The sequence below is a fragment of the Thunnus thynnus genome, chromosome 8 (assembly GCF_963924715.1).
Source record: "Thunnus thynnus chromosome 8, fThuThy2.1, whole genome shotgun sequence".
NCBI classification, from domain to species: Eukaryota; Metazoa; Chordata; class Actinopteri; order Scombriformes; family Scombridae; genus Thunnus; species Thunnus thynnus.
Window position 1 is genome coordinate 21,060,718 of NC_089524.1, and position 24,664 is coordinate 21,085,381.

Below are 24,664 nucleotides of genomic sequence, written 5' to 3' on the forward strand. Positions count from 1 at the left end.
TGACATGAATCAATCACTTGACAACAAGTCTCCAGAGGTAAAACTGTAAATCTCTCAGCATTGCAGCGCACAAGCGCTCAAACCATGTGCTTCTAATATTGTAAATACCAACCAAGGTATCACTGATCATGTTTATAATCTTAATAATAATAATAATGTTACTAGTATTTTTTTTTTTGGCTTGTATTACTCATATTGCAATGGTGGACCTTGATTGCCTTACAACACACACAACCACCTGCTCTAATTCAAATGGGACAAACCTATTGAGTTAAGGATTGCCATTTTAAATGAAGCATGATGCTCTGGCTAACTGTCATTAAGTTGCTTTCTTATAGAGCACTAACAAAAAATTGTTTCCATTTTCACATTCACATAGAAAATGTTGGTGAATTTTGTTTTCCTGTTCTGAAAAGTATTGCCCACAAGAAAAATAGATTAGATTAGGAAGAAGTAAATTGCAGATTTATAATATTAAAGGAAACATTTACCCCAAATTAAAAAAAATGTTGTGTGGATCACCCAGAGTAACACAGAAGTTGTCTCTGGACAGTAATTTTACTGTGGACTTTTAAATATAAATTTTTAGTGTTTTGAGCACCACAATCAGTTTTCTACTGCACTGGGATGGCAGCAGTAAGAGATTATCCCAAAAACCTGGGCAAATACTGCTAGATAATATTAATATTACTATGGTGGTTTAAGGGAAAAATATACTTAGGTGAACCAACCCTTCAGCATGTTTCTGGGAGCACACGCTGTGCTTTATCCTTGGATTCACTATGAACAATATCGTTTCCCATAACTAAATTAAACTGGACGTACCTTCCGTTCCCTGTTACAATGCCCTTTTCAACTGAGCTGACCTCCTGAGTCATGAGCTGAAGAATTTCTATTTCGCATCATTTCAATGGAAAAATTGCCCATAATCAAGATTAGAGTGAGCTCACCAAGAACATCTCGAAATCTTGATGCCGCAATAATGTAGTTTATCACATTTCATGCCAATGATTTATCTGTGGCTCAAAAGGGGAAAAGTTACTTTCTGTAGGACATGTGTTTATCATCACCACCTGTCAAGTACTGAAGCCATGAAATATAGTATGCTGCAAATCTCTGTATCAACAGTTAAGAAAGCCTTGTCTAATTCAATCATAACATCAGTGACATTAAATGTATGCATTAAAACAAAACAATATAACTGAATGTGGATTATATCTTTATTTAAAATTCTCTGGTTTAGAACCTATAATCTTTATACAACAGAAAACACAATATGAATCATACCTACATGTTGACATATAAACAGGAGATTTGGCCAACCAGTGCCCAGGCACTAATTCAATAAAGCGTAATAACACATGGAGACACATTACCAGCTGAGAACCTTAATTTCCACAAAGCTGGAGGGGAATCAAACACCATGACGTTTCTACATCCTCATCCTCATTTGCCCTATTAGTGTGGCTGCAGTAATACACAGACGAATTAGATGTAGGGAGCAGGGGAGGGTCTTGCACAGCACTTCACCACAACCAGCTCCAGCTGTTTCTTGTTGTAAATCTGTTTTAAATGTGTAGACGTCCTCAGGGACCAAGGTTCACCATGGGATAGCCCTCACCCCGCCCTTTAAAGTACCCAGTCTTTCCCTAGTCCCAGCTCAGCTTTAGGGCCTCACAATCACTACCAGGTGAGATTCTCTCCATCTTCCTGTCTCCCCCCTATCAAGTTTGTGGTCTGTCTGATCTGTTGTCAGTCCTCCAGGGGTCTGCATGCTGTACAAGAACTGTACAGGAGACCTCATTCACAAATTAACCTCATCTATCAACACAGGAAGGGGAAAAGGAATATAGAAATATCTTTGAAGTGGAAACGGCGCAATGTTACTAGCTTCAAAAACACAGTTGGGTATGTAAGCCTTTATCATTACAACAGACCTTTTAAAAGCCATGCCAAGGCATCTGGCTTATGTTTAGACCTGGAATTGGATCAGGCACCAGTCTGAGAAGGCACTGGCCAAGGCACACTGTACAGGTGAAATCTAAACTTACCTACATAAGAAATAAAAACATACAAGCATATATATACATCCTTCACGCAACATGAAACGTGTCTCATGGCATTAGTAGATACAGTATTTGTGGCTCATAGTGGCAAGCAGGGGTGATTGCACAAAAACCTCAACAGCGCTGGCATTTACACCCTTTTAAGAGTAAATTAAGAACTTCTTATATTTAAAATAAATTAAAACACCATTTTCAAAATGGCTGTCTCATCCTTCTTTGATTATTTATATTTGACAAATTAAAAAAAAGACAAAAAAAGAAACAAAAAAAGAAAAAGGCCAAATTAATCAATATTTGACTGGCAGTATAATAGTGGTATGTCACTTTTAAAGTCCAACAGAAATGAAATCTATCAATATCAATGGTTTCTACCTCTGCAGTCCATTTTACACAGGGGAAACATGAATCAATCATTGACTCCATGATTAAGTTTATACATTTCGAGAAGCAGTATTGTTTCTCTGTTCAAAATATAAATATGACTCCTCTTAAATGGGCCCACTTATTGGTCAGATCACAGCTGTTGATGGAGAGTCTGACCCAGTCTGGACATAAAGCCTGTCGAAAAAGGTTAAGACTTGGCAATTGCCCTCTTCCCAAATACATATTCAGACTACTTGGCCCGATGATTTATAATTATCTAGACACGATAAGATAACTCTGAAAGCTGATATCACTTGGCAGTTGCACTGGGAGATGAGTTGATTAAAATTGGGTCACCAGGCCTGACAAGCCTGCAGAATGACCTTTATAAACTTTTTGTTTGTCAGAGCTGTTGCCCAAACCTGTTTGTGTGGCAGTTAAGAAAGCAGTTACAAACATCTAGTCACCTAATTTCAGGTCTCTGAATGTTGCTTCTAGTTCGGCCTGTTGGTTAAGTTGATGTACTCTAAATCTCCTTACTGCCTCGTGGTGTGAAACAGCTTTGTGGATGTTTCAAAGCAGCATCAAGATGTCCTGTGGTTGATGTTTTAAGTCCAATCATTGCCTTTTTACCAACAAGGGGGACATTATATATTGAGAATATTTGCTCAGCTACAATTAGTTATGATTTGCAACAGTCTTCTAGTGTGTTGTCAGTTTAAGGTGCACTAATATTTGGGCTAATCAACAAACTGTGCCTTTACTAACATTTACAAACATTCTTGTCTTTCTTCCTCTCATTTCTTTTATCACTGCCAGCAAATTTGGTTCTCTACAATAAGAAATTAAAAACATTAAAGCTCCATTAAGCGATATATTTGATATTAACATTAAATCAAATGACCCCTTGTAAGTGGATGAGTTGCTAGTACTTCAAATCCCAGTGAAAATCAACACCCAGATCTTCCCACCTCAAATCTCTGCAGTTATTGTTTTGGTTCACCAATCTTTACTGTTGTAATCCAATTGCTCACACTGTTCCGCTATATAAAAACAGCTGTATCCTGCAAATGTGACATTAGAAACGGATTGCACGCTTCCAGTTCACTGCAGAATGGTGATCTTAATGGAAAAAGTGGGTGTTAAAAAAGTGGAACCTCTATAAAGCCAAAGAGAGAAAGATGTGTTTCTCAGGAGGTGGTGGCTTAAAGGTAAGTGAATATCATACTTACATTCATCAGGTGGCCAGAAAAACAATGTTGAACTCTTTCTGCTAGGTGTTATTATGTTGTTTGTTTGCTAACACATTAGCCATAAGCACTTAATAAGGCAATTGCATATCGTAGCTCTGTTGCTGTGGCTTTGGAGTCTTTTCGCTTAATGTAGTTTTAAGCACATACACTTAAACATCAACAATGATGTCTTAAAAACAATATGCTCCTCTCTCTCTTACAGGAGCACAGGAGGTCAACATGGTGTCTTTGAGAAGGGGCTCAGGCACCTGGCAATGGGATGCAGCCCCGTCAGTCAGTCCAGTGGTTGGGGAGCAGGTGGGGTGTGAGTGGTTGACACAGAGGGTGCTAGGGGCATCGAGGCTGCAAGCTACAGACCAGATCCCTAACTTTACTCCTTTCAAACAGAATTAGTTGCATAACTCAAATAGATACTCTAAAATTTAACATCTCACATGCATGGGACTTCTCACATAGCATAGCATATCACCTCACGTAGCATCAGGAGTCTGCAGCACGCAGCCTGCATAACTGTAGGTGACCCAGGCTATTCCCTGAACTAAACACTGTTGACTGCGCAATCAAGGTTCAACGCCTGGATTGGACCCTATCACACAGGTTAGGGGTCTGCAGACTGCAGCCTTTGTTCCCCAGCTTCAGCCCCTATCACACAGGGCCAGGGTTGTGGTGATAGTTGTAATGGTTGCTGTGATCGGAGTCTGCAATCTGAAGACTGGGTTTCCTCTCTGGCTCTTCGCTGTCAGCTGTGTCTGCCCTAGTGCAACGTGGAGGACGCTTCTTAAAGAAGTCTGACACAAAGCGCACCTGCAGGGGAGAGCAGAGTGTTGGTCACTTAGGAATATTTTTCTCACAGAGTTTGGTGTGTGTGATCGTGTAAGGGATGTAGAGGAGGTAAGGCTGGAAACTGTGATTACATATGTCTGGACAGGTCTGTGCACAGCTGTGAAGTGACACACACACACACACACACGCACACATCTAAGGGGAACACACAGAGAGCAGCCACAACCCCTGCCGGCTATAAAACACTATGCCCAGGAGGCTCTGTAATTGCACACAGCACTGTGAAGTCAAAAGGCACGGGCTCACTTCCCAATTAATCATACATGGACACACATACACACTCTGCCACTCCAGAATTTCCACAAGGCGGTGCTGACAGTGGTTCAATCAAAACAGGGAAGTGGCCAAACAATAAAGACACACAGCTGGATGAAGTGAGGAGAGTGGACGATTGCCTGAGAACCTGCCAGTGTGTGTGTGGGGGTTTGTATCAAATCACACGCTGCTGCTGTCACACTTCACTCCCCTCTTACTTACTGTGAAATAAAGCTGAAATATGGTTTCATCAGTGGCTGTGCTGCTTTGAAGGGAGTACCACTAACAGTAAGATTTCCATTAAATGTCATTCTTATGATCCGGACAGTCCCACCTATATATGCTTTTCTCTAAAGCCAGAAACCACAAGACTTAAAGCTGAGATGTCATCAGTTTGAAGGCTGGAGTTACTTCACAGTGTCAAAAATAAAAAAAATTGCTTGAAGCTGATGACAGCGACACAAAATCTGAAAATGATTCACTGTGGTTTTAGCAGCTCAGTATCTTGACCCCGGATCACAACAGAAGTTTCTGAACATTATTCAATTGTTTGTGGCTTCACAAGAGTTGCTGAACATTCACACAAGCATTCAATATCTTATGTCATGGAAATATCAGGTAGGCATTCTTAATTTGGCAATGTTTCCCTTGACAGACGTTGTCTTGGTGACTCACATTGAGTACAGCAATGAGCGCTCCCTGCAGCAGCCCCACCAGCACGTCGCTCCAGTGGTGCTTGTAATCAGAGACTCGGGTGTAACCCACATACACCGCGAAGGCCACCAGGAAGAACTGGATGGTGGGCCGAAGAAGTCTGGCCCACTTAGCCACCAGTCTCGCCTGCACGTAAAGCTGGAGTGGGAAATGGAGAGGAGGGAGAACAGAGGGTGGTAGATCGGGAGGAGGGTGAGGGGGTGTCGAGGGGAAAATGAGAGAAAGGAAGAGAAAAGAGAGATCAGCGGGGAAAGACTGCATGTTTATGTAGGCATTCCTTTCTGTTTACACTGTAAACTTCATATTATGGTGCAAAAAAAAAAATCATTAGTGATATTGCCCCCCGAAAAGTTATCACACCGAATAAGGTTAGGATAATGTAATTATGTTTCTGGACCAACATCTATTTGCATTGACATAATGTTATATAAATGTAATGCAATAAGCTGACAAAGCAGTGAAGTATGTTAAATGTCTGTTTTGCAAAAGTTGTCTCTGTATCTACTTAAATAGATAAACTGCCGTACCATCAGGTTTCAGGGTTGATAATATCTGAGAGATATGAGTTTGTGTTGCTCTAATGCAAAAATATTCACTGCTGTGCCTCCAGTTAGATTTAACTGCAAAAAGGTGTTGAGTACGAATCAAATTTATGTCCACCGTTGACTGAAACCTCTTTTTTGCAGGAAAGAAGCCGACGCCAAAAAATTATGGACCTGGCAACAGAACAGACTTCGCCGGGCTTCTGCTGGGCTGCTGTTGAAGGTGCAAAAATTGGCATTGCACTACAGTCCCCTTGCCACATAGCCACACAGCCAGACTCACTGAACACTACAGGGAAGTTTTTCAGTAATACAGCACACAGGCTCCATATCACAGTTTAGATCTATTTGTTTGCATCATTTGCCTGGCAAAACAGGACTGACAGCAACGGACACTAGCTGAAAATATTCTGTCTTTTCTTTCAGATTTTCTTTAAACTGAGCAGTATTGTTTTGCTTGGCCTCTTGCAGCTTGCTGTCTAGCGCTGGTGCCTGGCTTTTAACACAAAGAGATGAGGCCAAGGGTAATGAACAGGATAGGCCTGGAAGAACACAGCACATGCTTTGCCTTCATCATTGCTGGGAAAAAGGCAGCAGAGGCCTCCAGATCATTTCTCTCAGTATCCACATTCTTTCCCTGAACTCTTGCCTTGTCCTTTTATGTCCACAGGCACAAGCTGGCTCTATGAGTCTTTTCTCCTTCTCAACAATTAGCCCTTGAGTAGGGATCCAAGTGCGTAAGCCTGTTTTTGGATGAGCCCATCTGGGGATTATTATGCCTGAGTCACAGTGAGATATTTGCATGGATCTCACATGGAGATTTCCATATTTATTATACATAAAGATACAGATTTGCTTATGCTGTGTTTTAGAACATTTCATGTTGGATTGATGGATGTGTTGTACTTACCGCTAGGAAAAGCATGCAGTACATCCCGAAAGAGGAGTGACCAGAGTAGAAGGACAATCTGGAAAAGACGAAGAATAAAAACTCATGCAGGTGTTGTTTTGAGGTGTCGATTTAATTCTAGTATTTTTTTTTTAATTTAAGCAGATTTTCCTCTCTAGGCTCAATGATACAAGTATAATACCCAATTCTTCTCCTCCTACCTGGACTCTGTGACGTCCTCAAGCCTGCCAGTGCAGTTGATCACCTGCATGTATCCTGTGCACACCTTGGGGGCACATATGGCCATGAAGTTAGGTCTCGGGCGGCCAATGGTGAACTTGGCAAGTTCGGTCAGCGACTGGCTGACAGCTGCTCCGAACAAAAAGGTACCCACTACCTTGTAGAGTGCAGCTACATACTGGTTGAAGTCTGAATTAGAGTAAATCCTCTTGCTGTAGACCAGATAAGCCTCGCCGGAGGAGATCTGAGGAAAAGAAGCAAACAGTGAAAAGAGTTTTTTTAGGCTAACTTTTTTACATTATTCACATCATTAGAAGGAAATTACTTTTCCTCCTTACACATCAACACTTTGCCTGATTCCTGTTGCCATTTAGTAATGGAGCAAACAGCACAGGATGTTGTTAAATGAGTAAATTCCTGTAAACTTGCCATGATTTTATAAGTCATAAAACTGGAATTGGACTGATGTTCTGAGTAAAACTTACAATGATGACAGTGCAGGAGATGGTGACTGCTGCCAGCATGCCGTGGGTGATGGTATCCGGTTTGAGGGGGTACATGATGCTCTCATCGTCACAGTAAACCCCCCTTTGATATGGCTTGAACACAATGTTCATAATGATGAAGGGCAGTGCCGCTGTAGCAAAAACAAACCAGAAGAATAACAGTGTGATAAGAATGGATTAGATAATGGGAGAGGATCAGTTTATCAGTTTTCACTTTATTTGGAGAAATAGTGCTGTTGCTGAAATGAGATCAATTCATTGGTGTTTGAATGTGATATATGAAACCTAGTCATAGTAAAGATTGTGACTGGCCATTCAGACCAGAAGACTAGGTTAATCCAAGTTCATGGACTTCAACATTTGAGAAAAAATGTTTTGGAATAACATATTTATCTCTTTTTCAACAAGTTTTCAGACGTTACATCATATCCTAAGCTGGGAAGTGAAAACATTTCTTTACGGATAGCTAAATTGTTTTCTCTTGCCCCGAGGACCTCGAGTTCTAAAGTCACAATGATGAAACAACCCACAAGGAGAGAAAAAAAACATTTGGTTGAATGTCAGGGTAGAAATGCACAGCAAGGAATTACAAAAATAAACAGTGGAAAATAGTTTTTATATACATAGGCAGGCGAGTTCAGTACGAGAAATCACACATCACACGTACAGACATAAGAGTGTACAAACATGTAAAAGACTGTACATAAATTACTGCGCACACACACACAACTGCATGTCTTTTGAATGATGTGGTTGTGTGCAAAAATGAGACCAAATATAGCTGCTCAAGGCTCCTGAGTGCACGAATGATGTCCTTGAGATGTTCGGAAACATCCATCCCAGAAATATTCACCCACCCTCTTCCTTCTATCCCTCTCATGTACATACAGACTCACTTTACTGCACTTTGTAGATGAAGAAATCTGTGCACCAAACTTAAAACTTGGAATGTTAAGATGTGTGTTCATCACAAGGTTGTACTGATAAACAGGCTAATGAATAACATTTGGCTCTTGCTTTTTCTCCACCCGCACTGCCAGGAATGAAGGAAACTGAAGTAATATTTATGACATATTCTGGCAAAAAAAGGTAGTTTGTTTTTCCACTACAGTGAAAACTTCTCACCATTGGAATCCATTGTAATTGACCATAACTTTTTACTACCTTTTTTTAAGCTCACTTTGGTGAGTGTTTTGTATTCTTGATATTTTGGATGGAGTAAGACTTTAAGCAAATACAGTATGTTGGAAAGACCTTATTTGATAGATAGAAATTGCTAATTTATCATTTTAGTCAAGACTTACTTGCACTTTTCCATATTGTAAACTGAATACTTTGTGGTTTGTGTCACAGGGAGTAGCTTATGATGGGTATGTGTCATTACTTCTGACATTTGATACATGTTGTAAACAATTAACTGATACAAGAAAACAATCCGTAGTTACAGCCCTAGTGAGGAATGCACCCTCCACCCTGATATCCACCACTACTGGACAGACAGTCTTGGGGCCACTATGGAAATGCCATACGGCCGCATACTAAATGCAAGAAAAACAGTCGTGAAAAAGCACTGCACACTCTTGAAAAGTGCACTCACCAATAGTATTATATTTCTGTGTAAATGAGCAGCGCACCCCTCCTATTCTTTCCAAAAAAAAAAGCCACTAGCTGACATAATTCCAGGAGGACTTGCAGGGGAGACTGATGAGAGACCAAAAGTCCATAAGACTGAGACTAAAGGAAAATATACAAGTAGATGGTGGATCAGGATTCAGCTGAGGTGAACACTCCACCCAGAAACCTCTCATGATGGATATGGAGCAACAGCTTATTGTAAATGTATGCATACTGAGTAATAGTATGTGATAGTGATGTGATAGTGCTGTGATACATTTGGGCAAGGTTGTGAAGGGAGTTATATAACATTTTAATTATTCACATTTTGAACGCTAAAAACTTTGTTTGTTGGCAGATAACTCTTTCATTTTGAATTAAAATTAAATTAAGTCAAGAAATACCCCTGACAAACCCTCAGTGTCTTAGCCTTAATGTTTTCGGACAAAGCTTGTTTCCAAGGTGACAAGAGATAAGTGATGACATTGTTTAGAGGCATGCCAACTGCCACATGTTCCTCACAGATGCTATGAAGACAAAGAGTCTTGTTGGCTCAGTGAGGAAGGGCTGAAACAAAAGAGAAGTTTTGTGTTGAGAAGAGAATAAACAATAGTCCTCTATAGGATAAACACATCATTGCATATCGACTCCTGTTAACCCAACCTTGGAGTAGCTGGGTTTAGACTAGACAAACAACGAAGGAAAAAGAAAAAATAGAGATACCAGATGACAGTGCAACCTCCTTACACAAAAAGTTCTTTAGAATAGGGAGTAATCACCACTCCCAGTTACAATATTTCAACACAAGATGTTTTAGTAAAAATACACCGGCCTTATCAGCCAAAAGGCGCTGCAGGCAGGTTTCGATAATTCTGCAAATGCAAGTGAAATATAATATGTCTTGTAAATCTTGTGCATCAATAAAGGAACACTTTGTTCAGAGAGAGATTACTCTCCAGCATTACAACTTTTGACTCTCTTGTGCCTTAAGCAATGTGATCACTAGCTGGATATAATATTTTAATTGTTACCTTTTGCTGCTGTTTGAAACTACCAACATGCAAAGCTCCCATTTGAAGCTTCAGAGGAATAGTTTGACATTTTGGGAAGCACACCTATTCACTTTATGTTTATATTTTTTTTTTAGATGAGAAAATTGATACCACTCTCAGGTTTGTTTGTTAAATAGGAGGCTCTGGCAGCTGGTTAGCTTAGCTTAGCATAAAGACCAGAAACAGCTAGCCTAATTCTGTCCAAAGGTACCAAATCTGCCTACCAGCACCACTAAAGCTCACTAACATGCCATATCTTGTTTCTTTCATCAGTACATTTACATCTGCCAGGCCAACTGTTTCCCTGTTTCCAGTCTTTATGCTAAGCTAAGCTAGCTAGTGAATAAGCGTATTGTCCAAAATGTCAAACTACTATTGCTTTAACCAACTCATGTTGCAACTATAAATAAATAACACAGAACAAATTTCCATGCGTGTGGGCAACACCTGTCCAATGCATCTATTCCACCTTTCTACCCCTTTGTCTACACCACCATCTCTTTGTGAGCAGCAGCAGCTGGATGACACCTGTTCCTGCGTGGCAGCTTCCCACTAGCCACCAACCACCAGACATCTATTGAATCCCAGTTTACACATCTACCATCTATGTCAGGACGTGGTGAAGTCTTATTCCACATATTTTCCTCTTAGTGCCACCAAAATCCTGTTTATGACAACCACAACACAATATAGAGTCCCTTGTATTTAACTAACATCCTGTCTCAAGTGTCTCAGGGGAGCACACTGATATGGATTTACTGATGTGGCTTTTGGATGGCAGTGTCTGCATCTGTATCCTGCATCCTGCTTCCAGCTGGCAAGAAACAGAGCAGCATGTCAAGAAACAACTGCTGCTAGTTTGCCTTTCCTCCTCCTCATCACTGACATACGGTTGGACTGGATCGAGTTCCATTACAGGAGTTATACATTAATTATCTCCATGCCGCTGCTTGTTTTAAAAAAATATTTAATCTCAGTAAAAAGAAACAAAAAACAAAAAGAGAAAGCTATGAAATTCAGAATTCACAGCACAGGTTCATTCAACGACCACAATCTTATCAAAATATTATTTCAGCCATGTCCAGATTCCTGACGTATGACATGGACTGGATTGAAATTTACACAGCCTGTCAAATACCTTAAATATTGTTTGAAAACATAATATTATCAGAGTATTTGCATTGCCAGACATGAAATCAAACTTTCTTTGTGGGTTGGGGGGGGTGGCAGAATTCATGGTTTGCTGAGATAGATGTTGGGGGAACATGGTGACATGAAATCTGTTTCCACTCAACATAAAACATCAGCCAATACCAACTCTTTTATGCAATGTGGAATGTTTGCATTTAGCACAGCATTAAAGACAAATTGGACCTGCAAACAAATCCAAAATAAAGGCTTGTTTGACACACATTACAACTATATAAAACGGCAGATTTTAAATGTTTGTGTGAGATGGGACTGGACAAAGTCAGGAGAATGTTTATTTACTTAATATAGCATGGTAAATGTCACTTTTAAAACAGCAGAAGGACATAATTATTTCTATATTGAAGTCACATGGTACTGTAACTTCAAACTGTTTTATGAAGCTTTTAACAGTTGCCAGAGTTGGGCCATTAATCACAGTGGAGCGGGAGAAAAATTAAAGTGAAAAGCTTCAAAGAGAAGTACCAGCAGTTAATGAAATATACTACCTTCTTCCGCCTAAGAAGCACACAAAAGGCTAAATCACTTTTGCATGTCCATGATCAAGTATTGTGTGCATTTATCTGTTTAGCTATGTATTTATGAGTTTCTCTGTGCTTACTAAATCCTCTGAGCCAAACATGGATTTTTAGGCCCCGGGAGCTTTGCAATGTGCCAACAGTTCATGGATGGAGTGAAGTCAGGGCCTCACCCAACCCTTTCCTGGCTTGTAAAAAAAAAAAATATGAATTTTTATTTCTGTATTCACAATGAAGCACTGATTCAGCTCACACCTGACTTCAACTTGTTAGTCACAAATTACAAGTTTGGATTAATATAAAAGCTCTCAAATAAAATGATGTAAAGGGTCTGGTCTGGCGTCATGGGAAGACCAAATGGTACATTCTGAGGTGTGTATCTCATGAGCAGAGCCCCTGTGGATAACATCTGCAAGAAACAAAGCAGCCACTCTGTTGAAAAGCAGATACACATACATTGCTCACAGGCAAAAATAGACGCATCGCCAGACAAAATAGGTCCCTGGGATACCACGAGACAACCCCACAACCAAAACTAACACCACTCCAAAGCTACATCCACTTAAAGACCGACTGACTTGAGCTAAACTCAGACATCTACAGCAGATTTTTCTATCGAGAACATTCAAAGGACCACGGGAAGGTATAGGGAAAGTGGATTTACTTATTTAGGATACAGGAGAACCATCTTACTAGACACCTGCCTTGATAGACGGAGGGAGAAATGCTGACAGTCTGGAATGTTGCCAGGAAGTTAATCTGCCACTCAGAAATCTCCTGTCTGAGCCTCTAATGGGAGTCTGTTTGAAGTTGCAGGATGCAGAGCTCCAGCTTTCCTGTCTCAGATTAAGGAAGGCCCATTTTAGAGGCTTTGGTTCCATTCTGGGAAGTTTAAGGCTTCTCATTTACCTGGCCGCAAATTAGCATTCATGCGCAGTGGCACCTTGGTGTCTCCCCCTGCTGAAATGGGTATTAGTGCAACAGAGAGCTGAGTAATTGACAATGACTGCGTGTCAAGAGGGTCTGAAAAGTATAACACAGTCAGCGGCAGTCAAGAGGAACATCCGGGAAAAAGTTAGTATTCATTGATGCCCCGCTGACAAATAAAGCAGTCAGTACGGGAAGAGATTTGCACTCTTTCCTACATCCCTTCAACCACTGCTGATTCACATCCTCCATTCTGTTTTTTTTTTTTTTTTTTGTCTCTTACTCAAAGTCATTCATTCTTCTCTCTCTGCGACTCCATCTTGCTGTCTGTCATTCTCTTGATCACAGCGTCCTCCCACACACTTCTTCTTCTGTTGTAAATATAGAGGCCTCAATGGGATGGTGCTTTATTTAGCTGGCAGATGTGCAATTACACAGGACCATTTGGACCACAATCGCACTCTGGAGCTGAGATTCTAGGCTTGTTGTATCCTCTCTCTGCCCTGTTTTTTTTTTTTTTTTTTTTTCATTTCGGTTTTTCTGCCTTTGTCCTTCTCCTGCTCCATTTTTTCCACAACAGAAAGGTTGACGCCTTGGCTCAAACTGCCGCCATCATCTGGACTGCAGAGTTCCTCCACAGGTTCGAGAGAACCTAACACCTACTTGCCCTGGTTTCTCTAACATAACCTGCTGCACCTGCAAAACCACGTCAATTTGAAAAACATACAGTCTGGGTTTTCATTATGCATATTTTCAAGGCGTGTAAAGTCTGTGTGTGTGTGGGTGTGTGAGAGAGGGGTGTTCTCATGCCCCTGGGCTGCCCTGCTTGGTCTACAACTTTCCTTCAGGGTCACAGCTGGAACATTTGCTAGATCTCTCCTCCATCTAATTTCTTCCTCTCTCGCTCTCCAGCTAGAAGGTCACCCAGGTTCCTTCTTTTCGTATCTCTCCCCCCTCTTTCCTATCCATCTCTTCCTTCTGTTGATAGCTCTAGTTTCCTCTTGCATTAATACAGTTCCCCGCTTCTTTATTTTTCCTCTCTCTAGTCAGTCACTCCGTCTCTGACTATGCCTCCAACACTCATCCCCTCCCACTGTGGACGAGCACAGAGGCAGGCATTTTCTTCTTTTAGTCAGTGTTTCCACTTTTTTCTTTTCCTCTCTCTCTCTCTCTCTCTCTCTCTTTTGTTTCCTCGCTCCAATTCAAACATGCTTTGTTGGAACGACAGCAAGAAAACTACAGAGGCAAAGCTGTATGATGTATCAACATACTGTAGGTGACGTTACAGATCTTTAAAAGACGGCTTGTAGTGACAAAACAACTTAACGCTCCCTCATTCTGACTGTCTCACTCCAAGCTGGACTGACTAATGTGGAAGGTATGTGCTGAGCCTACAACCTCTGCCGGCGTTAGCCTCTGGAATTCTAATTCATATGAGGAACGCCCAACTTCACCAGTCACACCAAATCCTGCTGCTGCTGCCCATTCTTTATTTTTAATCCCACTGCTTCGCTCCGTCCATCATTTACGCATGCTTAGCTCCAAGCAGCGCAGAAGGAGACAGGGTGGCAGGCAAGGTCGTATGAGTAAAGTGGTGGGAGGGCAGCTAAATCTGGGTTGGCAATCAAAGAGTCTGGGTTTGGAGGGGATCAAAGAAAGAGGCCACACAGGTTTTTAAACCTAAACCATTAAGGTCTGCGGGTGGAGTTAAAGTCAGCCTGATGTCTACAACTATCATGACTGGCGCTGAGCTTCTCTAAAAGTTCAAGAAGTGTGTTGCTGTGTGTTACATCTTCAAACATCTGCATATTATTACTAAATATATAGTGATTCCTCAGTATGATTACTATATGCAAATGAGACTATGTTTATCTGCGGTATCACACCAGTGATATTGTTAGTGATAGGGTTCAAATTAGCACAATATTTCTCATAATTCTGTTGTCTGTCAAAAAGTGTAAAATGCTACTTGCTCCTCCTCACCCACTCAGGCTTCTTTCTTCTTTCTTACTTCACAGAGATGTATTAACACGTTGGAAGTGATTTCCCCAGCATTCTAATCATCTGTCTTTTGATAATTATATCAAAAGGTACTCTTCCTGATTTCACAATTGTACCTAACAGCTTCCCAACAATTCAATTTTTTCTTCCAGTACACAATTTGTTTGTTTTTTTTAATCCAAACTTTCAGAAATGTGGTTTTATGTCTCAAAGTTAATGTTGATCCTGCAAAAGACAAAAGATCTTTATCTACTTTAGAGTATTTCTGATCAAAGACTTCACATTTCTACCAAAAATTCCTAAAATAATTAAAAAGAAAATACAATAAAGATAAAAAAATAGGATCATATGTCTCAGAGGGACATGTGTGTTTGTTAACAGGGCTTCAGTTTCCATGACAGAGCTCTCCTGAGGAAAACCATTCCCATCAAACATCTTCACTGCCTCTCTCTGAGAACTAAGGACAATCAGTCTTCCCAACACAACCACACAAGAGGCCCGGCTCCCCGGAGATGCTTCAGCGCGGCTTCACCAACAAACTCTAACCAACATCCCACAAGGTCAAAGAGCAGAACATGGAGGGATATTTAGATATTACGAAAGTCTAATAAGATGAAAATAATGTGAGGAAATATGCAGCAGCTATTTGCTTGTTTTACTGCCATTGGGCTTGGGAAGAATTTAATAATTAACTGCTGGTGGAGAATCAGAAACTCTGTTGCCTAATTCTTTATGTGTGAGTTGGTGGAAAACACTAAAACACCCAAAACTATGACTACTAAAGGACATCATATACTAAAAATTAAGAAGTGCAGGAATCTCTTGTTAAGAAATGAAGTTAACAGGGGTACAATACACAAATTGATGAAATATTATAACCCAGTGTCATTTTTTTAGCCCAGCTGTGTCACTACAAAAAAAAAATCACGTGATGTGACAATTAAACTTCTAACTGATCCCTCTGCTTACAGTAGACATTTGTGTGCGTGCATGCCTGTAATCAAAGACATAAATTACTTTTTAACAGAACTGGTTTGGCAAAATGTACTTTACAGCACAATAAAGAGCGTACACACAGGAAAAACATGCATGTACACCAATGCCTTGCCTCAAGGCCATTGAGTCACACACTACTTAGAGTATCAAGCACATTACTCATGACTCACAGCTCATTGCCATTCATATCACCTTCGGCAGCACCTGATTCATGCGGCAATGTGAGCTGTGCTCCTCTGACTCCCCACACTACCTACTGTACACCTACTGCACCTACAAATGTGAGCTGCAGGCAGTGAGAGGTTAACCCTGGCCATTCCTCTCTGTACTCTGAGCCAACACCCACCGTCTATTTGTGCTGAGTGTAGACTTACACAGGCAGAGGAGGCGAGCGGAAGGGAGGGATACACCAAAGAAAGAAAGGAGAAGAAAGAGGGAGGGAGATAGAGAGGTTAAAAACTTGCAGTGAACAACAAATTCAAGTCTCATACACATATTTGAAGAGTGTTTCTCAGGTTTCTTAGCTATAAACAAGACAGAAAACACAACAAACTTTGTGTATACAGAATTAGTAAACCACTTCTTTGCTCCAGGCAGCCATTTAGCATCAGATTTCTTTATCTTCTTTATTCATGTTGTAAGAAAATATTGTGAGAAGGCACATCTATTCATATTGCACCAACAGTTGTTAGTTTGACCTGGGCAGGGCAGGGCGTGAATGACAGAAAGCTCGCCAAAGCAATCACTCTTTGATTGTATCTGCTACTTTTGTTCAGCCTTTGAATTGTTTATCAAAATACAGCTGATGTGTGCTGTAAAAATGGAGAACAGGAGATTAATATATGGAGTCAGAGGTTTATGTAGCAAAAATAAAATGGAATTAATGCAATAAAAATGGCATCAGGGGAAGAGCAGTGAGTGGAAAAGCTGAGGCTATGTCCAAATCACATGTGAATTTTTTGGTTTGATGTAAGAAATGCAAATAGAAATGCAGACAAAACTCCTAACCCAACTATGTTTCCATATAGGCTAATGGTCAGCATAATTACAAGCTGTACCATGTAGTTATTACATGGCTGGGGCAACCTCGCATAAGCTTGGGGTTGACTTGATGATTATTTGGGTGGGTGATGTGGGTGGCAAAAGGGAAGGGAGAAGCAAAGGGTGGGTTGCAGACCATCAAGACCTGACTGACTCAACCCTAACCCAGACGTTAATCCCACGCTTGTGATAGTGAAATGGTGAAGCTTATCAATTCCAGCAGTCTGTAGATGCTACCACAAATGGAAAAAAAATACCCCTAAACCAGGGGGAACTGAAACCGTACAGCAGAGCAGATCTGAACTGGCCGAGCCATCACCCCCCCCCCCATCTCTGTCCTCCCTCCAACTTCAACACCATTGCCAATGCAGAAACAACAACAACGGATGAACACGCCACCTAAACACCAGGCCATTATAAAATATGTGTGTGTCAAGGGGTTGTGGCATTAACACAGAAAACAAATGTCCCACCACAGTGGTACATTCCACATACTACTACTACACATTTTCTCTGAGGCTGTATCTGAAAACAACTTCATCAGAGGATGGAGGTGATGGAGCACTCACATTTGTGGATTTTTGTGATATCATTATCATATACTATTAAGTTCCATTCATTAAAGATTAATGGCAAAAGTAGTCAAAGGAAGACCAGATGTTGACAAAGATAAACCACAATATGTGTAACTGATATGACTCCCTTTACAAAAGCTCATTATTGGCACATTGCTTTGGGGCAGGAGACAACAATTAAGAAAGAAATTATGTGCTTTGGCTGTTAGAGCGATGAATTTTTTTTTTAAGAGGCCACGGTGTTCCTTCCAAAGTGCACCACAATGACCTGTAAAGCACAAGTGCAAGTATATCTTGAGAAAAGCACCGAATGTAGGAAGTGGGACATTCTTGGGAGGATTCCTGGCAGACAAAAATGAGAAATAAGCGGGGCACACACATTCATATCATATTTCCATAAACAAACATTCAGCTTCCTGAGGCTCTGTAAAGTCCGGCACAGTTTTTTAGTGAGTAGGTCGGAGCATGCAGCACACCTCTGAGGAGAATAATATTTCCTCAATGTCACATTTCAGCCTGAACAATACTCTAGTTAGGGTCTGCATAAACAAACTGGATGACAGCCTGCTCCAATTTAGTGTTGGACTCATGCATGGAAAGCCAGCTGCTTCATTTGCCTTTTAAAGACAGCCTGGGATTAAACAGCTTCTTGTCTTGCCTTTTCATGACATTTTAACGTGCAGATAACAAACCATAAGTTCCCTTATAATTTATACTACAAAATTCCCCTTTGCACCCATGACTCCAGTCATGGGTGCAAAATACACAAACTCTCTTAAGTTATCAGCAAGAAACTCCCGACACCACAAAGATATAATCGCAAATACTTGCTGACAACTTTTAGGTGCTATTCCTAGATAAAGACTGGTTATGCTGACGTACAGTTTAGTAATAGTGACCATAAACATACCCACTAAAACGCACAGCACGTCCATCATCACGTACAGCTTCTTCTTCCTCAGCTCCTCCATCTTCTTTCCGTTCATTTAGTTCAATCAATACTTTTTTTTTTTTTTTTTTATAGATAATAACTACTTTTACAACAAGGTAAACAAGTCCATCGGCGCTCGCTTGCAATGGAATAAAAGTACAGGCTATGCAAACACAACCTGCACTACGAGTTCTTCCGGGATCCTCTTCACTACCTGTGCTGACATCGACAGCAAAGGTGTGTGTAGCTTCCTTAAAACGACAGCCAGTTAAAAACTCGTTTCCCAGTAAATACGCGGCAGCACTAGAGTCCTGCGCACTTTTGCGCGCATTACTGCTTTGGGTACAAAAATCTCAACTGGAGAAATCCTCCGATTTCACAGCGCTGGAGGGGTCCGGAGAATCCAATGTTAACTCTTTTTCTCCGTACACACCACGCCACCACACTGGTCCCTCCTCCAAACTTCCTCGTCGTCTGGCTCCTTTCTGGCTATCTGATCATCGCCTGCCCCGCAGCGTTTACGCACAGGCGTGCGAAGGGAAAGAGAGAAAGACAATCTCTCGGCGGTTTGCTTGACTTTTTTTTTCTTTCCCTGCTTTGCAAGCTAACTCTTTAGGTTTGTTGAGTGAAGAGGACTGAGACCAGGAGGAGGTGCCTGAGAGCGGTGAAATAGATACAAACTGTACCATCAGGTCATAAATACCCCTGGAGATTATTTTTAAACGAAAAAAAAAGTCATATCTTAAAACAAAATACTGTAAGTGAAGTGATGTGGGGTTAATGAAGAACTTGAAATTAAGGAAAAAGCTTTTTAAAGCACTACAATAAGGCTTTAATTGAGGACTCAGCTGTTCCCGTTTCTGAAATCCTCACATAGACGAGAGCCCTACAAAAAAGCCCCACAGGGTCTTATCCCATCATGCACTTTCCATAAAAGCCCCCACAGGACTTCAACTGCTCAGTTTTGTGGAGAACTTAAAGAATGGGTTCACAATTTTTCAAGTCTGTCTTAAAACAATAAGTCAGGTGCCCAAATAAACTTCGAAACAGGTCGCTGTAATCATTCCTCCTGTTCATACTGACCATTAGAAGATCCGTTCATAATGCACTTAAAATGTAAGTGATGGGGGAAAAAAATCCACAAGCCTCCCTCTGTGCAAATATGTATATAAAAGTTTATCTGAAGTTAATATGAAGCTTCAGCTGTTCAAATTTGTCAAATTAAGTTGATTTTTTAATTTGAGTCCTTTTGTTATGATCCTTTAAACAGGGAAACACTGTCCATCAAGACACAAAGATGGAATTTGATGCTAAAAAGATTAAATATGGCAGATATCCACTTGATATGACTAACTCAGTCTGCTGAAGCCTCATATAAGCATCAAAATCCTTTTTTTCATAAAATGACTGTGGATTTTGGCCCCCATCACTTACATTGAAAGCACATTTGAAGGGGATCTTTTAATTGCCAGTATGAACAGGAGGAATGATTACAGCGAGGAAAACCTCTTTCAATGTTCATATGTGCACCTGTCTGTTGTTTTAAGACAGACTTGAAAAACTGTATCTTTTAACATCTCCCTAAGGACTCTCCTCTGCCATACATGAGAGATTGAAGCTGACTAAAAAGCAAACAAGCTCTAAATAAGGTCCAAATATATTAGTCAACATCTTCATGTCACTGGGAGCCATCTGAGCACAATGGGAGGGTGTTTTTTAAATATGTAGTACATATAAAGCAGACAAAACTTCCAGTCCTGAAAAAGCAGGGGGGCTTTTTATAAGCCCTGCTGGGACTGTAGAATTAGCATGACTTAACATCAGCTTGACTCCAGGTTACACTGCTTTTTGCTCCAGGCAGTCAGGATGTTTCCCCACCAGCAGGCCACCTATTTCTGGCTGCTTCCAGCCGTGTGTACGGCAGGGCAGACTCATGGCTGCGTTATTAGCAGTTCCTTCTGTTTGCATGACAAACAGCACATTTACACCCAAGTCTATTAGTTCAGCATCCTTGAGTTAAGCAGATAATCTTACATTGCACACTCTCTGTATTGCAGCTTTATTTGACTTTCTGCATACTTGCAAACAATAGAATTAAATGAATTAAAATACATTTACATTCCACATGTACAGCTGCCAATTAAAGCTTGATAGTATGCGATTAAAACATTGATAACATACAGGAGAGTACATGACTTAAGGCATTGAGATTGTAGTGTAAAAATTTAAAACTGAGATGTCTCTGCCCCCTTCTGGTTGTTTTTAACAGTAAGAAGCTTCTTTCGGGGGCCTTCAAATTCTCCAGTAAAAATGTCTTTTAGATTTGACCTTCCCTTTTTTTTCCTCCAATTTACAAAATTGAACGTAGAAAGAGAGATACTAAGAATCTTTCAGATATTCTTCAGCGAAAAGCTTCTTAAATATGGTCTTCATCCATAGAGAAATGCTTCTGAATTTCATGTTTGTTATTTTAGCCACCTTGTTTTTGCAAATTCACTTTCTTTGTGAAATACAATCTAAAAAAAATCTTTCAGTAAATAGCTTGTGGAGTTTATGTTAAGCACATGCCCTATAAGTCAGTACAGTCTAGTGAGCACACACTATGTCCTGTATATGCTCACAGGCAGGAGGAGAATGGTCTCTGGTCCATTAATTTCACAAAGTTGCATCGCAGCACAGCAGACGATGTGGTGGAAAAGATGGGGATGGGTGGTGATGACTGCAATAGTTCACACTGAAATAAGAAAAGAACACAATTCTTGGTTCTGCACTGATGCCATCGCCATAAACCAGTGTCAACATTCCCACACTAGGGAGAGCTGACCTGGGTTTTTGAGGGTCATTTCAAGTAAATATATTTTGGATTGAAGCTGCTGAGGGTTGATATACAGCAATTCTGAATATGTTTTAGTTTGGCATGGTGTTTCATCAATCTGTTATTTGTGACTATTTATAACATGAAGTGTGAACGACTCCCTCAGAGTAGAACTTTTTCGTGGTGCATTCAGAGTCGGACCTCCAGGTGTTCAGACTGCTGAGTGCAGTGTCTGGAGCTGGAGGATGGATATTCTGCTTTATCCTGGCAACAAGAAAACAGACACTGTAAAGAGTGCTCTTGACATTTTCAATTTTACACAACAGGCTGTTAATTACATTTTGACCAAAAAAAAAAAAAAGGTTTCTACATTTGTCGGTAACCTTTGGAACAAATGGCCATTGCTGAGGTTTTGACATTTTTTTATGTGTCACCATTTCTTCAAGCTATGCTCAAGAGAACAGTATTGTTAATGTTCCTTGTTTAGCCAGTGATGGCTGCATATCACACTGCTAGACCTGTGTTGGTTTAACTGAAATGCAAATAAAGAACATTTCACCTCATGACAGACAGTACAAATTTACATACTTAGTGGAGACTCTGCTGAGCTGCCCTCATATACTTTATGTTTTATACAGATGAAAGGTTGGCTAAGAAGATATCTAGTTCCCTTTTGCAGATCACACTTTCATTTAAACACAATGAGTAAAATCTAGTGTAATTCAGATATACTGTCTCATAAGGACTGTATGCTATCTTCTGTTTCTCAATGACTGTAGAATATTAAAAACATGTTAACTTTATTGACATGCTCTCCAAGAAACATCTTTACGTGTTTTCTTCCAATAATTTGTCTACATACTTACAGTGTGGCTCTAATCAGCCAGTGAAAGCTGGTCTGGAGAACAGGGGGTCAGAAGAGATAGAGAGACAGTTACAGTTACATTACACAAGGGCTTTTCCTGCTGTGCTACGCTCCACAAAAAAACATGAACTAAACTGAAACTCAGCCTCTCTTTTTACTTTCTGTAGCTCACTGTCTTCATTGTAGTTTTTTCAAGGCACACTGGACCCTTGTGGTACCCTTCACCCTACAGCTGAAAACTGAACTGTGTGCTATGCTGCTAAAAATCCACATAGTCTGTGAACATTGATTGTGAAGCGTGTTTACAATGTTTCATTCCTTTGAACATCTGGAGACATCTGCATGTCTGGGAGCATCTAGAGGTAATGAACAACCGGAATGAGTAATGCTAAGTAATGTAAGTCTTTTAAAATTATAACTCATATGAAAATTAAGGAATTTAACACCTAACTGTTCCATTAGAGCTGTTCAGTGATCAACAACACCGGACACTTCCCACAGTTGTCTACATGTTTGATAAACCTCCATAGTTACATGAAAATTACTAATTATTCTCATTTTATTTTAAATACTAATAGCCAAGGGTGAGATTAGTTCTGGTGTTTCCCATGCAAAATAGCTCATTTTTTCTTGCTATATGTTGAGTCAGTTGACTTGCTCTGCCTTTTTCTCAAGAAACTTAACACTTTTAGAAAGTCATAGACTATACAACTTCTGTTTAGCATTACATTACTGCTGGTATTGTATTAATCTGGTAGATAATCTCACCTTTGCCTGCATGCAGTTATGATCAGGAGCACAACCGCCATGAACACCGGAGGGAGGACACAAACCAGCATGGTCTGAATATTTGTCCTCTGACAAAACACACAGATGCATTTACGCACAGACATACAAAGACCACATTGTTCACGTCACTGAAAATTCTTCAAAGCGATCACAGTGTTATGAGCTCAACCATAACTCTGTTGTTTCTTACCTACCGTGACCCACAAAAGTAGGCTGGCTCATCCCTCTCCTTCCTCTGTGTGAGCCGACATGAAGATCAGATACACTCCAGACAGACTAGTCAGTTGGAAGTGTGGCTTCTCACCTGACACTGTGTTTACTTCACCTGCACCACAACACATTTTTAAAATGCTTATTTCCAGATATGTTCCACTCATCTGCTGTTTATTGAAATGTGTTAAATAAAAGTCTTGCAGAGATTTAAATGAAGTGTATTATTACCATAAATATGCTTGTAGGACTGTTCATTTTTAAAATATTTGTGCACCATGTACTAGTATCACTGCGTATACCCAAAGCATTCATTAAATAATTTTCAGCATTCTTTATATTTTATCAAGCAACAGAGTGTATCAGTGTTAGTTTCTGAAGATTGTGTCTCTGTGAGATGTATGGCACAACACAGAATGTGTGTGTGTTTGTTTGAACCTACTTGTTGTGTTGTTCTCCTTCTGACAATATAGGCTGTATTGTGTGATGCTGCTCATCCACAGGCAGAGGCTCCCATAGTAGGAGAGCTGCATTGTTGCTCTGCTCCTTCACCTGCAGTCTGGGGCCAGTAGAGGACACTAGAGACCCGGGAAGAGAGGAAAACAGGACAGAAAGCAGAGTGGGTGAGAGGAGGTGGTGGATAGTTAACAGGAAGTGAGAGAGAAATAACTACGCTGCAAATTAACTAACCAGAGCATGCCACACGGTCTCTTGAAAGATAATTTGTCTATTTTCTGTTCCTTGTTCCTCAATAAAGGCAGAACAAATGCTAATCATGTTAGTTTATGAATATTCCACTAGACTCTGTATGCATCACTTCTGCTTCAACACTTGAACACACACCACAAAGTCTGATTAGATGTTTAAGCACATTAGCAATTATATTTGATTCCATGGATCAAACTTATATAGGCCACACTGAGGTGGTGTTAAAGTTATGTTCATCATATGACTACAAGCACATTACCTCCTTGTCTGGTGTAAATCTGCATTGAAACTGCTTCACTGTGCTCACTGCCAAACCCAGGCCTTACAGTCACAATACAGTAAATTGCACCTCTGACAACAATTCTGTAATCAGAATAACTGTGAGAACATGTAACATTTTGAACACAAAACTGTCCTGGTGCATAGATCAATCAACAACAGACATTGTAACAAATTTACCAGCTTACTGGCATAAACAGTTATCAAGGTTGACATGCAGATTAGCTTTGGATTTTTGTTCTTTTAGCCCTAAGAAGGAAAATCATGATTTTCAAACCCTTAGTTTGGAGAATAAATTTTACACTGACTGAAACAAACTTCGAGAATTCAAACTATATTTTTCCTGATACTTAATTGATTCATATAGAAATCAGATCAAAAACCATGTTCATTGTATTCATGTTGCATTTAGCAGCAATTTCTCAAGGCTGCTTTACAATAAATATGACTATAGTGGTATCAG

At 40.3% G+C, this 24,664-nt stretch overlaps 1 protein-coding gene across 1 annotated transcript; it reads right to left on the bottom strand.

The window, feature by feature from the left end:
• Positions 1-1,202: 1,202 nt before the first annotated feature.
• Positions 1,203-18,972, bottom strand: plpp2b (phospholipid phosphatase 2b). The gene is made up of 6 exons (XM_067597100.1): positions 18,515-18,972; positions 7,651-7,802; positions 7,147-7,409; positions 6,947-7,004; positions 5,456-5,632; positions 1,203-4,486 (listed from the first exon to the last, which is right to left on the bottom strand). Exons 1-6 carry the CDS (start codon positions 18,588-18,590, stop codon positions 4,328-4,330), a joined length of 885 nt encoding a protein of 294 aa, XP_067453201.1. The 5' UTR covers positions 18,591-18,972; the 3' UTR covers positions 1,203-4,327.
• Positions 18,973-24,664: the final 5,692 nt, after the last annotated feature.

Excerpts from the sequence above, each read along its gene's own strand:
- plpp2b (XM_067597100.1), bottom strand. The coding sequence starts at position 18,590 with ATGAACGGAAAGAAGATGGAGGAGCTGAGGAAGAAGAAGCTGTACGTG. Across the intron at positions 7,803-18,514 it reads CGTGCTGTGCGTTTTAGTGG|CGGCACTGCCCTTCATCATT; the intron begins GTATGTTTATGG and ends TTTTTGCTACAG. Across the intron at positions 7,005-7,146 it reads GAGGACGTCACAGAGTCCAG|ATTGTCCTTCTACTCTGGTC; the intron begins GTAGGAGGAGAA and ends CGTCTTTTCCAG.